The sequence below is a fragment of the Oncorhynchus mykiss genome, chromosome 17, assembly GCF_057628025.1.
Source record: "Oncorhynchus mykiss isolate SJ-2025 chromosome 17, ASM5762802v1, whole genome shotgun sequence".
NCBI lineage: Eukaryota > Metazoa > Chordata > Actinopteri > Salmoniformes > Salmonidae > Oncorhynchus > Oncorhynchus mykiss.
Genome location: NC_143038.1, coordinates 78858693 through 78877077, shown reverse-complemented (window position 1 = coordinate 78877077; position 18385 = coordinate 78858693). Strand labels below are relative to the sequence as shown.

The 18385-nt window shown below is 44.6% G+C and overlaps 1 protein-coding gene across 2 annotated transcripts in view; it reads right to left on the bottom strand.

The window, feature by feature from the left end:
- Window positions 1-6416: 6416 nt before the first annotated feature.
- LOC110494858 (CCHC-type zinc finger nucleic acid binding protein) overlaps window positions 6417-18385 on the bottom strand; it is a 30974-nt gene continuing 19005 nt past the window's right edge. For both annotated transcript variants that reach the window (XM_036951000.2, XM_090206536.1), the window contains 2 exons: window positions 11712-11839; window positions 6417-7707 (listed from right to left, as the gene is read on the bottom strand). In XM_036951000.2, coding sequence (XP_036806895.1) covers window positions 7590-7707; window positions 11712-11839 — 246 coding nt within the window. In that variant the 3' untranslated portion in view covers window positions 6417-7589. The remainder of the gene's footprint in view (window positions 7708-11711; window positions 11840-18385) is intronic.

Here is an 18385-nt window from a genome sequence, read left to right as displayed (position 1 = left end):
TTGAGGGCATCAAGCTTAGATTGTAGGATGGCCGGGGTGTTAAACATGTCACAATTTGGGTCACCTAACAGCACGAGCTCAGAAGATAGATGTGGGGCTATCAATTCACATATGGTGTCCAGGGCACAGCTGGTGGCAGAGGGTGGTCTATAGCAAGCGGCAACGGTAAGAGACTTGTTTCTGGAAAGGTCATTTTTAGAAGTAGAAGCTTGAATTGTTTGGTACAAACCTGGATAGTAAGACAGAACTCTGCAGGCTATCTCTGCAGTAGATTGCAACACCGCCCCCTTTGGCAGTTCTTTCTTGGCGGAAAATGTTAGAGTTAGGGATGGAAATTTCAGGGTTTTTGGTGGTTTTCCTAAGCCAGGATTCAGACACGGCTAAGACATCCGGGTTGGCAGAATGTGCTAAAGCAGTGAGTAAAACAAACTTAAGGAGTAGGCTTTTAATGTTAACATGCATGAAACCAAGGCTTTTACGGTTACAGATGTCAACAAATGAGAGCACCTGGGGAATTGGAGTGGAGCTAGGCACTGCAGGGCCTGGATTAACCTCTACATCACCAGAGGAAATCAAATGTATTTATATAGCCCTTCATACATCAGCTGATATCTCGAAGTGCTGTACAGAAACCCAGCCTGAACAGAAACCCAAAGTGCTGTACAGAAACCTCCAAACGGCAAGCAATGCAGGTGTAGAAGCACGGTGGCTAGGAAAAACTCCCTAGAAAGGCCAAAACCTAGGAAGAGACCTAGAGAGGAAACAGGCTATGAGGGGTGGCCAGTCCTCTTCTGGCTGTGCCAGGTGGAGATTATAACAGAACATGGCCAAGATGTTCAAATGTTCATAAATGACCAGCATGGTCAAATAAAAATAATCACAGGCAGAACAGTTGAAACTGGAGCAGCAGCACGGCCAGGTGGACTGGGGACAGCAAGGAGTCATCATGCCAGGTAGTCCTGAGGCATGGCCCTAGGGCTCAGGTACTCCGAGAGAGAGAAAGAAAGAGAGAATTAGAGAGAGCATACTTAATTTCACGCAGGACACTGAATAAGACAGGACAGTGCCAAACAGGAAGGATATAACCCCACCCACTTTGCCAAAGCACAGCCCCCACACCACTAGAGGGATGTCTTCAACCACCAACTTAACATCCTGAGAGAAGGCTGAGTATAGCCCACAAAGATCTCCGCCACCGCACAACCCAAGGGGGGACGTATACCCAGACAGGAAGATCACATCAGTGACTCAACCCACTCAAGTGACGCACCCCTCCTAGGCACGGCATGAAAGAGCACCAGTAAGCCAGTGACTCAGCCCCTGTAATAGGGTTAGAGGCAGAGAATCCCTGTGGGAAGAGGGGAACCGGCCAGGCAGAGACAGCAAGGGCGGTTCGTTGCTCCAGAGCCTTTCCGTTCACCTTCACACTCCTGGGCCAGACTACACTCAATCATATGACCCACTGAAGAGATGAGTCTTCAGTAAAGACTTAAAGGTTGAGATCGAATTTGCGTCTCTCACATGGGTAGGCAGACCAATCCATAAAAATTGAGCTTTATAGGAGAAAGCCCTGCCTCCAGCTGTTTGCTTAGAAATTCTAGGGACAATTAGGAGGCCGTAGCGTACGTGTAGGTATGTACGGCAGGACCAAATCAGAGAGATAGGTAGGAGCAAGCTCATGTAATGCTTTGTAGGTTAGCAGTAAAACCTTGAAATCAGCCCTTGCTTTGACAGGAAGCCAGTGTAGGGAGGCTATGACTGGAGTAATATGATTTTAAAAAATGGTACTAGTCAGGATTCTAGCAGCTGTATTTAGCACTAACTGAAGTTTATTTAGTGCTTTATCCGGGTAGCCGGAAAGTAGAGCATTGCAGTAGTCTAACCTAGAAGTAACAAAAGCATGGATTAATTTTTCTGCATCATTTTTGGATAGAAAATGTCTGATTTTTGCAATGTTACGTAAATGGAAAAAAGCTGTCCTTGAAACAGTCGATATGTGCGTCAAAAGAGAGATCAGGATCCAGAGTAACGCCGAGGTCCTTCACAGTTTTATTTGAGACGACTGTACAACCATTAAGATTAATTGTCAGATTCAACAGAAGATCTTTGTTTCTTGGGACCTAGAACAAGCATCTCTGTTTTGTCCGAGTTTAAAAGTAGAACGTTTGCAGCCATCCTCTTCCTTATGTCTGAAACACAGGCTTCTAGCGAGGGCAATTTTGGGGCTTCACCATGTTTCATTGAAATGTACAGCTGTGTGTCATCCGCATAGCAGTGAAAGTTAACATTATGTTTTCGAATGACATCCCCAAGAGGTAAAATATATAGTGAAAACAATAGTGGTCCTAAAACAGAACCTTGAGGAACACTGAAATTTACAGTTGATTTGTCAGAGGACAAACCATTCACAGAGACAAACAAAGGAGAAGTAGGATAAGGGTACGGATAAAGGCTATAAGAACTGGCCGTCTAGCACGTTCGGTACAGAGATGAAAAGGAGCAGGTTTCTGGGCACGATAGCATAGCTTCAAGGCATAGTGTACAGACAAAGGTAAGGTAGGAAGTGAGTACATTGGTGGTAAACTTAGGCATTGAGTAATGAAGACAGAGATATAGTCTCTAGAGATGTTTAAACCAGGTGATGTCATCGCATATGTAGGAGGTGGAACAACATGGTTGGTTAAGGCATATTGAGCAGGACTAGAGGCTCTACAGTGAAATAAGACAGTAATCACTAACCAGGACAGTAATGGACAAGGCATATTAGGGAGAGGCATGTGTAGCCAAGTGATCGTATGTGTCCAGTGAGTGGTTGGGCTGGCTGGGGACACGGCGATTCAGACAGTTGGCCGAAGTCGATAGACCAGTTGTGGAATTAGTAGGGTTCCAAGTAGCAGAGGGGTCCAAGTCCAATTGGCAAAATGGGTATAGTGGTCCAAGAAACTGGCCGGTGGATCAGCTAACAGTCCAATATGCTACAGATAGCTAGCAGGCTGCGGTTAGCAGAATGGGCCTTCAGGGGACATCGCGCCTGAGGGGCCTGTTGGGATCCTCGGGCAGATTATGTCGGTATTCCAGTCATGAAGGATCGGCGGGGTTCCGTGGCCCGTACCGGCAGTAGAAGGGGTTCGGATATTGTAGCCGAGGAGTGGGCTTCAAGAGTAGCCCAGGAGCCCTAGCCGAGAGATGGGTCTAGCATGGGCTAGCCCCAGGCTAGTTGGTGCGTGCTCCTGCACGGAAACGTTAGCCAGGAGTAGTCAACCCGGGTTGCGGTTAGCTAGCTGCCATGATCCAGATGAAAGGGTTCAGAGTTTGCGGTAGGAATCCGGGGATATGGAGAGAAAAATTAACTGTTTATCCCCAGTCCTAACTTTTTATCCCCAGTCCTAACTGTTTATCCCCAATCCTAACTGTTTATCCCCAATCCTAACTGTTTATCCCCAGTCCTAAATGTTTATCCCCAGTCCTAACTTTTTATCCCCAGTCCTAACTGTTTATCCCCAATCCTAACTGTTTATCCCCAATCCTAATTGTTTATCCCCAATCCTAACTGTTTATCCCCAATCCTAACTGTTTATCCCCAATCTTAACTGTTTATCCCCAATTCTAACCCTCTATCCCCCAATCCTAACCCTTTATCCCCAATCCTAACCCTTTATCCCCAATCCTAACCCTTTATCCCCCAGTCCTGTTTATCCCCCAATCCTAAATGCTTATCCCCAATCCTAACCCTCTATCCCCCAGTCCTAACTGTTTATCCCCAATCCGAACTGTTTAACCCCCAGTCCTAACCATTTATCCCCCAGTCCTAACTGTTTATCCCAAATCCTAACTGTTTATCCCCAATCCTAACCGTTTATCCCCCAGTCCTAACTGTTTATGCCCCAGTCCTAACTGTTTATCCCCAATCCTAACCCTTTATTCCCCAATCCTAACTGTTTATCCCCCAGTCCTAACTGTTTATCCCCCAGTCCTAACTGTTTATCCCCCAGTCCTAACTGTTTATCCCCCAGTCCTAACTGTTTATCCCCCAGTCCTAACTGTTTATCCCCAATCCTAACCCTTTATTCCCCAATCCTAACTGTTTATCCCCCAGTCCTAACTGTTTATGCCCCAGTCCTAACTGTTTATCCCCCAGTCCTAACTGTTTATCCCCAATCCTAAATGTTTATCCCCAATCCTAACCCTTTATTCCCCAATCCTAACTGTTTATTCCCCAGTCCTAACTGTTTATCCCCCAGTCCTAACTGTTTATCCCCAATCCTAAATGTTTATCCCCAATCCTAACCCTTTATTCCTCAATCCTAACTGTTTATCCCCAATCCTAACCCTTTATTCCCCAATCCCAACTGTTTATCCCCAATTCTAAATGTTTATTCCCAATCTTGACCCTTTATTCCCCAATCCTAAATGTTTATCCCCAATCCTAACCCTTTATTCCCCAATCCTAACTGTTTATCCCCAATCCTAACCCTTTATTCCCCAATCCCAACTGTTTATCCCCAATTCTAAATGTTTATTCCCAATCTTGACCCTTTATTCCCCAATCCCAACTGTTTATCCCCAATTCTAAATGTGTATTCCCAATCCTAACCCTTTATTCCCCAGTCCTAACTGTTTATCCCCAATCCTAAATGTTTATCCCCAATTCTAAATGTTTATCCCCAATCTAAACCCTTTATTCCCCAATCCTAACCCTTTATTCCCCAATCCTAAATGTTTATCCCCCAATCCTAACCCTTTATTCCCCAATCCTAAATGTTTATCCCCCAGTCCTAAATGTTTATCCCCCAATCCTAACCCTTTATTCCCCAATCCTAAATGTTTATCCCCCAATCCTAACCCTTTATTCCCCAATCCTAAATGTTTATCCCCCAATCCTAACCTTAGTCCTTTTTCTTCCTCTGCTTGGGAACTCCCGTGATGAGGTGTGGAGTTCCAGGTTACTCAGGCTGTCAGGAGAGAGAGAGAGATAGTGGTGAGGTGTGGAGTGCCAGGTTACTCAGGCTGTCAGGAGAGAGAGAGAGATAGTGGTGAGGTGTGGAGTGCCAGGTTACTCAGGCTGTCAGGAGAGAGAGAGATAGTGGTGAGGTAGAACTCCTATTTCTGACGCAGATCGCACTACAAGTCCTGCCTCTCCCATCTCCTCATTGGTTTATAGAAACCGGTACCCACGTGCCATCTCCAGTTTGTCTTTCAATCACCCATGTGGGTATAACCAATGATGGTTATACCCACGTGGGTGATTGAAAGACAAACTGGTTGTCATGGTAATACTATGAAAGTGTAGATGCGATCACCATGTAAGTTCTAAGATGAAAAAGCCTGGAAGGAGGAGAGATGACTAGAAACGATTTGGTTGGTCGTTTTATGTGTGGTTTAATTGTCGGAGTAGAGGACCTTGTGCATTTCAGGTAAAATAACAACTCAATGTTTATATCCCAGGACAAATTAGTTAGCAACAGCAAGCTAGCTAAATAGGGCAAATTAGCTAGCAAGTGCAAGCTAACTAGCTATACATGTTTAATGTTTTTCGACCTGTCCCCAAATGAATGTCATTGGTTCAGAGTTTGTTTTGATATTTTAACCGGCGTGTCGTGATCGCATTTGGTGTAGGGGGACAAAATAATTTTTTGCACGATAGCGCACGCTCGCAACCGGTTTGGGTTCCGTGTAACCCTCATTTAACTAGTTCTAGCGCAGCAACTTTAAAAGGGCTCAGACACGCTAATATAATTTGCTGGCTGAGTACTTCGTGAACGAAATTTGTGAATAGTGCGCGCACCGATTTGACATGTAGAATCGCGTGAAAAATGTACTGAACGATCGGCAGACAAACACTAGATCGTGATGTTTGCAAGCCCTACACCTTGTTTAGCTATAATAGATCAAAACTCACTTAACCAAATCAAAGTTCTTCACACATGTAGAATGTGTCATCAATACTCCACGAGACAGCGAGAAAAATACTGTATGTACTTGTAGATTGTAAACATGCTTGTCAATCAGTGGAGGCTGCTGAGGGATGCCTCGTGTTGTCATTATACATCAATGTGAATAAACAGAATACATCAGCAATTAACCGTTTGAAGATATGAACTCAGAATGTTCAGTCTAACTTCCCTTCCTGTGCTTTATTCAGGTTAAAATTACGTTAAGACATTTTAATATTCTAGGACTTCAGTTGCATTACCTTTCCACTTAAAAACAGAGAACAAGCAAATTATATATATATTTTTTACAGTAGTCTTAAGATATATTGTACAAAAAAAAACATTTAGATTTTCTTATCTACTCATTCCTTGTGAAGTTGCATCTTTCCCCATGGTTATAATACATCACCTTGCTCCAATCATGGGATCAAAACTCTTTCTACAGTGACATTCAGCAACTAACACTGTCCAAAGAAATGCACCTTTTATGAATTGATAATCATTTATTTGATGAATTTGCTGACTGTCTATTGTGTTGGTTAATTTCTTTACAATCAAATGAGGGAAACTTATCACAAGTCAGAGTTATACTTAAACTAAATCTTTATTCACTTATTAATAAGGGAGCAGGTCAATACAACACACAAATATAAAGTGAATCGATTGAGTGCTCTACGATAACGATGGCTGGTCGACGAATCACCCCCAGATGATTCATAGAGCCCCGACACAAAAGTACAAAGGTCTCTTACAGCCAAGACACCCCTTTCAGTCTACATGACGAACAACAAATGTATGGATTGGGTCACAAGGTTAAGATTAGTATGAACGATACTGTCTGCTGTGAATAACAAGTATCTGCTGTAAAAACAGTAGAGACCAGGGTTTGGCCCTGGGGTCATCTCTCCCTGGTACCACTACGAACAGAAACATTAAGTCATGCTATGGAATGCGGTCTCTTTAGGTTATATCACCCAAAAGACATCGGAAATCTCTTGTGTTAAATCTCCCAGAGGCCCACTTTCAGTTCACACAGACACAATAGAGTTATAAGAACCCTCTATTCTGTTGCATAAAACAGCTATTTGATGCAATAAAAGTATTATAACATAATATTGTAATTTCTCTCACAGTATTCATACAGTGTTGGGGCATGTTATCTCCCTGTCTGCATGCTGCCGTCTATCTGTCTGTCTGCCTGCCTACATGCTGCCGTCGGACTGAACCGTAAACATGACTGCTGGCCGGGGCTGCTGTCGCACGTCAGTCACTCTATTGCAGGTAGACTCCGTTTTGTTCAAGAAAACTAAAACAAAGTCAATCTTTATGGGAAGCTCAGACTTCCTACCCACTCACTCTCACTAAGTGCTGTTTTCCCAGACCTGGTAGGGAGGGCATCCACTCATCATTCATCCCTGGTCACCAGTGGCATGGAAAGGGGGTTCTTTAACAAGCATTATACATTAACCTCTACCAAACTAAACAAACATGTTTGATTAAATGCAGAAAGTGGATGTTTCACCCCCTGTCCTGCTTTTCCAGCGAACTGGTGTGGGACTATCCTCCGTAGCCTGCCGTGGGCCAGAGGGGACGATTCAGACAAAATAATACAACCATCCATGTGAAAAGGGAGGGGCATAGGAAGGCAGCAGAGTGCTAGGCCGTGGCCTCGATGGTGCATTCTTTAGCCAGGTGACCAGACTTTCCGCAGTTGTAGCAGTTGACTTCGCTGGCCTTGCTGCACTGGACGGCAACATGGCCGATCTCACCACACCTGGTGGGAGACAGAGAGGAGAAAGATGAGGTTTAGGTAAGAGAAGGGAGTGTTTTCATTCATTTGTTATTCGGGACAATGTTTTATGTCCTGATATTTAAACAAGAATGCTATAATGTCTCATCTTTTGGTATCAGGCCTAAACATCACCTTTCCAACTGATTTGTACCTGACACATTAGTCCTACCTGCTGGTCAGCACACACACACACACACACACTCTTGATGTCCATTTATAAAGCTGTTCATGGCTGCTGCAACTCAAACATATAAGCAGCTTAACGATACACTGGCCAGTATACCTTGTAAAAAAAAAATATATATGTGCTCACAGGTCTTCTGGATGTGTCCTAGTAATGGTGTGCATCTTCATTAACTCACCTGTAACACTTGACCTTGTCACAGCCCTTCTAGATGTGTCCTAGTAATGGTGTGCATCTTCATTAACTCACCTGTAACACTTGACCTTGTCACAGCCCTTCTAGATGTGTCCTAGTAATGGTGTGCATCTTCATTAACTCACCTGTAACACTTGACCTTGTCACAGCCCTTCTAGATGTGTCCTAGTAATGGTGTGCATCTTCGTTAACTCACCTGTAACACTTGACCTTGTCACAGCCCTTCTAGATGTGTCCTAGTAATGGTGTGCATCTTCATTAACTCACCTGTAACACTTGACCTTGTCACAGCCCTTCTAGATGTGTCCTAGTAATGGTGTGCATCTTCATTAACTCACCTGTAACACTTGACCTTGTCACAGCCCTTCTAGATGTGTCCTAGTAATGGTGTGCATCTTCATTAACTCACCTGTAACACTTGACCTTGTCACAGCCCTTCTAGATGTGTCCTAGTAATGGTGTGCATCTTCATTAACTCACCTGTAACACTTGACCTTGTCACAGCCCTTCTAGATGTGTCCTAGTAATGGTGTGCATCTTCATTAACTCACCTGTAACACTTGACCTTGTCACAGCCCTTCTAGATGTGTCCTAGTAATGGTGTGCATCTTCATTAACTCACCTGTAACACTTGACCTTGTCACAGCCCTTCTAGATGTGTCCTAGTAATGGTGTGCATCTTCGCTAACTTCTTGACGCACCCATCTCGTTAGCGGGATCATTTTCATCAACATCCACTGAATTGCCAAATTCATATTAAATTACTAAAATATTAAATTTTAACATGAAATTACAAGTGCAATATAGCAAAACACAGCTTAGCTTGTTGATAATCCACCTGGCGTGTCAGATTTCAATAAAGCTTTTAGGCGAAAGCTATCCATCTCTCTCAGTAGACAAAATATTAAACGACTACCGCCCCGTAGCACTCACCTCCGTCATCATGAAGTGCTTTGAGAGACTAGTCAAGGACCATATCACCTCCACCCTACCTGACACCCAAAACCCACTCCAATTTGCTTACTGCCCCAATAGGTCCACAGACGATGCAATCTCAACCACACTGCACACTGCCCTAACCCATCTGGACAAGAGGAATACCTATGTGAGAATGCTGTTCATCGACTACAGCTCAGCATTTAACACCATAGTACCCTCCAAACTCGTCATTAAGCTCGAGACCCTGGGTCTCGACCCCGCCCTGTGCAACTGGGTACTGGACTTCCTGACAGGCCGCCCCCAGGTGGTGAGGGTAGGTAACAACATCTCCACCCCGCTGATCCTCAACACTGGGGCCACACAAGGGTGCGTTCTGAGCCCTCTCCTGTACTCCCTGTTCACCCACGACTGCGTGGCCACACACGCCTCCAACTCAATCATCAAGTTTGTGGACAACACAACGACGAGACGGCCTACAGGGAGGAGGTGAGGGCCCTCGGAGTGTGGTGTCAGGAAAATAACCTCACACTCAACGTCAACAAAACTAAGGAGATGATTGTGGACTTCAGGAAATAGCAGAGGGAACACCCCCCTATCCACATCGATGGAACAGTAGTGGAGAGGGTAGTAAGTTTTAAGTTCCTCGGCGTACACATCACAGACAAACAGAATTGGTCCACCCACACAGACAGCATCGTGAAGAAGGCGCAGCAGAGCCTCTTCAACCTCAGGAGGCTGAAGAAATTCGGCTTGTCACCAAAAGCACTCACAAACTTCTACAGATGCACAATCGAGAGCATCCTGTCGAGCTGTATCACCGCCTGGTACGGCAACTGCTCCGCCCACAACCGTAAGGCTCTCCAGAGGGTAGTGAGGTCTGCACAATGCATCACCGGGGGCAAACTACCTGCCCTCCAGGACACCTACACCACCCGATGTCACAGGAAGGCCATAAAGATCATCAAGGACAACAACCACCCGAGCCACTGCCTGTTCACCCCGCTATCATCCAGAAGGCGAGGTCAGTACAGGTGCATCAAAGCTGGGACCGAGAGACTGAAAAACAGCTTCTATCTCAAGGCCATCAGACTGTTAAACAGCCACCACTAACATTGAGTGGCTGCTGCCAACACACTGACTCAACTCCAGCCACTTTAATAATGGGAATTGATGGAAATTGATGTAAAATATATCACTAGCCACTTTAAACAATGCTACTTAATATAATGCTTACATACCCTACATTATTTATCTCGTATGTATACGTATATACTGTACTCTATATCATCTACTGCATCTTTATGTAATACATGTATCACTAGCCACTTTAAACTATGCCACTTTGTTTACATACTCATCTCATATGTATATACTGTACTCGATACCATCTACTGCATCTTGCCTATGCCGCTCTGTACTATCGCTCATTCATATATCTTTATGTACATATTCTTTATCCCTTCACACTTGTGTGTATAAGGTAGTAGTTTTGGAATTGTTAGCTAGATTACTCGTTTTTTATTACTGCGTTGTCGGAACTAGAAGCACAAGCATTTCGCTACCCTCGCATTAACATCTGCTAACCACGTGTATGTGACAAATAAAATTTGATTTGATATAACAAACAGCTAGCAGCCAAGTAGATTGGTCACGAAAGTCAGAAAATCCTCTCAAAATAAATTATATCGCTTACCTTTGATGATCTTCAAATGTTTGCACTCACAAGGCTCCCAGTTACACAATAAATGTTCCTTTTGTTCCATAAAGATTATTTTTATATCCAAGATACCTCCATTTGTTTGGCACATTATGTTCAGAAATCCACAGGCTCGAGCGGTCACGACATTGCAGACGAAAATTCCACATAGTATCCGTAATGGTCATAGAAACATGTCAAAGTTTTTTATAAATCAATCCTCAGATTGTTTTTACAATATATAATCGATAATATGTCAACCGGAATGTAGCTTCTTCCATAGGAGCGAGAGAGAAAATGGCTGTTGCGCATGAAAAACTCTGCTGGCACCGACGCGATGGGTTCTTTCTCACTCATTTTTCAAAATAAAAGGCTGAAACTATGTCTAAAGACTGTTCACACCTTGAGAAAGCCATAGAATAAGGAATCTGGTTGATATCCCTTTAAATGGAGGCAAGACAGCACTTCCTTTTTGGATTTTCCGCAGGTTTTCGCCTGCAATATCAGTTCTGTTATACTCGCAGACAATATTTTGACAGTTTTGGAAACTTTAGAGTGTTTTCTATCATAATCTGACAATTATATGCATGTTCTAGGTTCTGGGCCTGAGAAATAGGCTGTTTCAAATGGGTATGTTTTTTGGCCAAAAACGAAAATTCTGCCCCCTACACTCAACAAGTTAACTCACCTGTGACAATTGACCTTGTCACAGCCCTTCTAGATGTGTCCTAGTAATGGTGTGCATCTTCGTTAACTCACCTGTAACACTTGACCTTGTCACAGCCCTTCTAGATGTGTCCCAGTAATGGTGTGCATCTTCGTTAACTCACCTGTAACACTTGACCTTGTCACAGCCCTTCTAGATGCCCCCCATTACTAGGACACATCTTCGTTAACTCACCTGTAACACTTGACCTTGTCACAGCCCTTCTAGATGTGTCCTAGTAATGGTGTGCATCTTCGTTAACTCACCTGTAACACTTGACCTTGTCACAGCCCTTCTGGATGTGTCCGAAGCCTCCACAGGAGTAGCACTTCTGCTCGTTGGCATGGTCACAGTCCCGGGCCACATGGCCGGCCTTGCCACAGTTATAACAGACCTGCAATATAACGTTATAATATAACATAACAATTAAGAATATAATCACCGGCCTTGCCACAGTGATAACACACCTGCATTATATTAGGGGCCTATAAAATCTGCATTGTGGAAAATATGGACGGAATCCAGACGCAGTCAGCATTAGTTGCTGGGACCACTACTATATGTCCAGTCATCCTGCAAACCAAGTACCGGTCTGAGGAGATGTTTGGCAGAGCAGATAGGCAGCTAGCTAGCAGCTAGGCTATCAAGCTAGCAGGGTTTTCTTGAGGGCTTGAAAGCAGCCTGCAACGCGGTTATCCATTACGGCTGGGACAGCGGACTCTCCCGGGCATGTGGCTGTCTAGAGCCCTGCTGTTTGTTTTTTCAATCTTCCCTGCGACCTGCCCTGTCTGGAACTGAGAGGAGGAACAGTATAACCTGTCTTGTCTGGAACTGAGAGGAATAACAGTATAACCTGTCCTGTCTGGGACTGAGAGGAGTAACAGTATAACCTGTCCTGTCTGGAACTGAGAGGAGGAACAGTATAACCTGTCTTGTCTGGAACTGAGAGGAATAACAGTATAACCTGTCCTGTCTGGGACTGAGAGGAGTAACAGTATAACCTGTCCTGTCTGGAACTGAGAGGAGGAACAGTATAACCTGTCTTGTCTGGATCTGAGAGGAGTAACAGTATAACCTGTCCTGTCTGATACTGAGAGGGGTAACAGTATAACCTGTCTGGAACTGAGAGGAGTAACAGTTTAACCTGTCTGGAACTGAGAGGAGTAACAGTTTAACCTGTCCTGTCTGGAACTGAGAGGAGTAACAGTATAACCTGTCTGGAACTGAGAGGAGTAACAGTATAACCTGTCTGGAACTAAGAGGAGTAACAGTATAACCTGTCCTGTCTGGAACTGAGAGGAGTAACAGTATAACCTGTCCTGTCTGGAACTGAGAGGAGTAACAGTATAACCTGTCCTGTCTGGAACTGAGAGGAGTAACAGTATAACCTGTCCTGTCTGGAACTGAGAGGGGTAACAGTATAACCTGTCTGGAACTGAGAGGAGTAACAGTATGACCTGTCCTGTCTGGAACTGATAGGAGTAACAGTATAACCTGTCTGGAATTGAGAGGAGGAACAGTATAACCTGTCTTGTCTGGAACTGAGAGGAGTAACAGTATAACCTGTCCTGTCTGGAACTGAGAGGAGAAACAGTATAACCTGTCCTGTCTGGAACTGAGAGGAGTAACAGCATAACTTGTTCTGTCTGGAACTGAGAGGAGAGGAGTAACAGTATAACCTGTCCTGTCTGGAACTGAGAGGAGTAACAGTATAACCTGCCCTGTCTGGAACTGAGAGGAGTAACAGTATAACCCATCCTGTCTGGAACTGATAGGAGTAACAGTATAACCCATCCTGTCTGGAACTGAGAGGAGTAACAGTATAACCTGTCTGGAATTGAGAGGAGTAACAGTATAACCTGTCCTGTCTGGAACTGAGAGGAGTAACAGTATAACCTGTCCTGTCTGGAACTGAGAGGAGTAACAGTATAACCTGTCCTGTCTGGAACTGAGAGGAATAACAGTATAACCTGTCTGGAATTGAGAGGAGTAACAGTATAACCTGTCCTGTCTGGAACTGAGAGGAGTAACAGTATAACCTGTCCTGTCTGGAACTGAGAGGAGTAACAGTATGACCTGTCCTGCCTGGAACTGATAGGAGTAACAGTATAACCTGTCCTGTCTGGAACTGAGAGGAGTAACAGTATAACCTGTCCTGTCTGGAACTGAGAGGAGTAACAGTATAACCTGTCCTGTCTGGAACTGAGAGGAGTAACAGTATAACCTGTCCTGTCTGGAACTGAGAGGAGTAACAGTATGACCTGTCCCATCTGGAACTGAGAGGACTAACAGTATGACCTGTCCTGTCTGGAACTGAGATGAGTAACAGTATAACCTGTCCTGTCTGGAACTGAGAGGAGTAACAGTATGACCTGTCCTGTCTGGAACTGATAGGAGTAACAGTATAACCTGTCTGGAACTGAGAGGAGGAACAGTATAACCTGTCCTGTCTGGAACTGAGAGGAGTAACAGTATAACCTGTCTGGGACTGAGAGGAGTAACAGTATAACCTGTCTGGAATTGAGAGGAGTAACAGTATAACCTGTCCTGTATGGAACTGAGAGGAGTAACAGTATAACCTGTCCTGTCTGGAACTGAGAGGAGTAACAGTATAACCTGTCCTGTCTGGAACTGAGAGGAGTAACAGTATAACCTGTCCTGTCTGGAACTGAGAGGAGTAACAGTATAACCTGTCCTGTCTGGAACTGAGAGGAGTAACAGTATGACCTGTCCCATCTGGAACTGAGAGGACTAACAGTATGACCTGTCCTGTCTGGAACTGAGATGAGTAACAGTATAACCTGTCCTGTCTGGAACTGAGAGGAGTAACAGTATGACCTGTCCTGTCTGGAACTGATAGGAGTAACAGTATAACCTGTCTGGAACTGAGAGGAGGAACAGTATAACCTGTCCTGTCTGGAACTGAGAGGAGTAACAGTATAACCTGTCTGGAATTGAGAGGAGTAACAGTATAACCTGTCCTGTCTGGAACTGAGAGGAGTAACAGTATAACCTGTCCTGTCTGGAACTGAGAGGAGTAACAGTATGACCTGTCCTGTCTGGAACTGATAGGAGTAACAGTATAACCTGTCTGGAACTGAGAGGAGTAACAGTATAACCTGTCCTGTCTGGAACTGAGAGGAGTAACAGTATAACCTGTCTGGAACTGAGAGGAGTAACAGTATAACCTGTCTGGAACTGAGAGGAGTAACAGTATAACCTGTCCTGTCTGGAACTGAGAGGAGTAACAGTATAACCTGTCTGGAATTGAGAGGAGGAACAGTATAACCTGTCTTGTCTGGAACTGAGAGGAGTAACAGTATAACCTGTCCTGTCTGGAACTGAGAGGAGAAACAGTATAACCTGTCCTGTCTGGAACTGAGAGGAGTAACAGCATAACTTGTTCTGTCTGGAACTGAGAGGAGAGGAGTAACAGTATAACCTGTCCTGTCTGGAACTGAGAGGAGTAACAGTATAACCTGCCCTGTCTGGAACTGAGAGGAGTAACAGTATAACCCATCCTGTCTGGAACTGATAGGAGTAACAGTATAACCCATCCTGTCTGGAACTGAGAGGAGTAACAGTATAACCTGTCTGGAATTGAGAGGAGTAACAGTATAACCTGTCCTGTCTGGAACTGAGAGGAGTAACAGTATAACCTGTCCTGTCTGGAACTGAGAGGAGTAACAGTATAACCTGTCCTGTCTGGAACTGAGAGGAATAACAGTATAACCTGTCTGGAATTGAGAGGAGTAACAGTATAACCTGTCCTGTCTGGAACTGAGAGGAGTAACAGTATAACCTGTCCTGTCTGGAACTGAGAGGAGTAACAGTATGACCTGTCCTGCCTGGAACTGATAGGAGTAACAGTATAACCTGTCCTGTCTGGAACTGAGAGGAGTAACAGTATAACCTGTCCTGTCTGGAACTGAGAGGAGTAACAGTATAACCTGTCCTGTCTGGAACTGAGAGGAGTAACAGTATAACCTGTCCTGTCTGGAACTGAGAGGAGTAACAGTATGACCTGTCCCATCTGGAACTGAGAGGACTAACAGTATGACCTGTCCTGTCTGGAACTGAGATGAGTAACAGTATAACCTGTCCTGTCTGGAACTGAGAGGAGTAACAGTATGACCTGTCCTGTCTGGAACTGATAGGAGTAACAGTATAACCTGTCTGGAACTGAGAGGAGGAACAGTATAACCTGTCCTGTCTGGAACTGAGAGGAGTAACAGTATAACCTGTCTGGGACTGAGAGGAGTAACAGTATAACCTGTCTGGAATTGAGAGGAGTAACAGTATAACCTGTCCTGTCTGGAACTGAGAGGAGTAACAGTATAACCTGTCCTGTCTGGAACTGAGAGGAGTAACAGTATAACCTGTCCTGTCTGGAACTGAGAGGAGTAACAGTATAACCTGTCCTGTCTGGAACTGAGAGGAGTAACAGTATGACCTGTCCCATCTGGAACTGAGAGGACTAACAGTATGACCTGTCCTGTCTGGAACTGAGATGAGTAACAGTATAACATGTCCTGTCTGGAACTGAGATGAGTAACAGTATAACCTGTCCTGCCTGGAACTGAGAGGAGTAACAGTATGACCTGTCCTGTCTGGAACTGATAGGAGTAACAGTATAACCTGTCTGGAACTGAGAGGAGTAACAGTATAACCTGTCCTGTCTGGAACTGAGAGGAGTAACAGTATAACCTGTCTGGGACTGAGAGGAGTAACAGTATAACCTGTCCTGTCTGGAACTGAGAGGAGTAACAGTATAACCTGTCCTGTCTGGAACTGAGAGGAGTAACAGTATAACCTGTCCTGTCTGGAACTGAGAGGAGTAACAGTATAACCTGTCCTGTCTGGAACTGAGAGGAGTAACAGTATAACCTGTCCTGTCTGGAACTGAGAGGAGTAACAGTATAACCTGTCCTGTCTGGAACTGAGAGGAGTAACAGTATGACCTGTCCCATCTGGAACTGAGAGGACTAACAGTATGACCTGTCCTGTCTGGAACTGAGATGAGTAACAGTATAACCTGTCCTGTCTGGAACTGAGAGGAGTAACAGTATGACCTGTCCTGTCTGGAACTGATAGGAGTAACAGTATAACCTGTCTGGAACTGAGAGGAGGAACAGTATAACCTGTCCTGTCTGGAACTGAGAGGAGTAACAGTATAACCTGTCTGGAATTGAGAGGAGTAACAGTATAACCTGTCCTGTCTGGAACTGAGAGGAGTAACAGTATAACCTGTCCTGTCTGGAACTGAGAGGAGTAACAGTATGACCTGTCCTGTCTGGAACTGATAGGAGTAACAGTATAACCTGTCTGGAACTGAGAGGAGTAACAGTATAACCTGTCCTGTCTGGAACTGAGAGGAGTAACAGTATAACCTGTCTGGAACTGAGAGGAGTAACAGTATAACCTGTCCTGTCTGGAACTGAGAGGAGTAACAGTATAACCTGTCCTGTCTGGAACTGAGAGGAGTAACAGTATAACCTGTCCTGTCTGGAACTGAGAGGAGTAACAGTATAACCTGTCCTGTCTGGAACTGAGAGGAGTAACAGTATAACCTGTCTGGAACTGAGAGGAGTAACAGTATAACCTGTCTGGAACTGAGAGGAGTAACAGTATAACCTGTCCTGTCTGGAACTGAGAGGAGTAACAGTATAACCTGTCCTGTCTGGAACTGAGAGGAGTAACAGTATAACCTGTCCTGTCTGGAACTGAGAGGGGTAACAGTATAACCTGTCTGGAACTGAGAGGAGTAACAGTATGACCTGTCCTGTCTGGAACTGATAGGAGTAACAGTATAACCTGTCTGGAATTGAGAGGAGGAACAGTATAACCTGTCTTGTCTGGAACTGAGAGGAGTAACAGTATAACCTGTCCTGTCTGGAACTGAGAGGAGAAACAGTATAACCTGTCCTGTCTGGAACTGAGAGGAGTAACAGCATAACTTGTTCTGTCTGGAACTGAGAGGAGAGGAGTAACAGTATAACCTGTCCTGTCTGGAACTGAGAGGAGTAACAGTATAACCTGCCCTGTCTGGAACTGAGAGGAGTAACAGTATAACCCATCCTGTCTGGAACTGATAGGAGTAACAGTATAACCCATCCTGTCTGGAACTGAGAGGAGTAACAGTATAACCTGTCTGGAATTGAGAGGAGTAACAGTATAACCTGTCCTGTCTGGAACTGAGAGGAGTAACAGTATAACCTGTCCTGTCTGGAACTGAGAGGAGTAACAGTATAACCTGTCCTGTCTGGAACTGAGAGGAATAACAGTATAACCTGTCTGGAATTGAGAGGAGTAACAGTATAACCTGTCCTGTCTGGAACTGAGAGGAGTAACAGTATAACCTGTCCTGTCTGGAACTGAGAGGAGTAACAGTATGACCTGTCCTGCCTGGAACTGATAGGAGTAACAGTATAACCTGTCCTGTCTGGAACTGAGAGGAGTAACAGTATAACCTGTCCTGTCTGGAACTGAGAGGAGTAACAGTATAACCTGTCCTGTCTGGAACTGAGAGGAGTAACAGTATAACCTGTCCTGTCTGGAACTGAGAGGAGTAACAGTATGACCTGTCCCATCTGGAACTGAGAGGACTAACAGTATGACCTGTCCTGTCTGGAACTGAGATGAGTAACAGTATAACCTGTCCTGTCTGGAACTGAGAGGAGTAACAGTATGACCTGTCCTGTCTGGAACTGATAGGAGTAACAGTATAACCTGTCTGGAACTGAGAGGAGTAACAGTATAACCTGTCCTGTCTGGAACTGAGAGGAGTAACAGTATAACCTGTCTGGGACTGAGAGGAGTAACAGTATAACCTGTCCTGTCTGGAACTGAGAGGAGTAACAGTATAACCTGTCCTGTCTGGAACTGAGAGGAGTAACAGTATAACCTGTCCTGTCTGGAACTGAGAGGAGTAACAGTATAA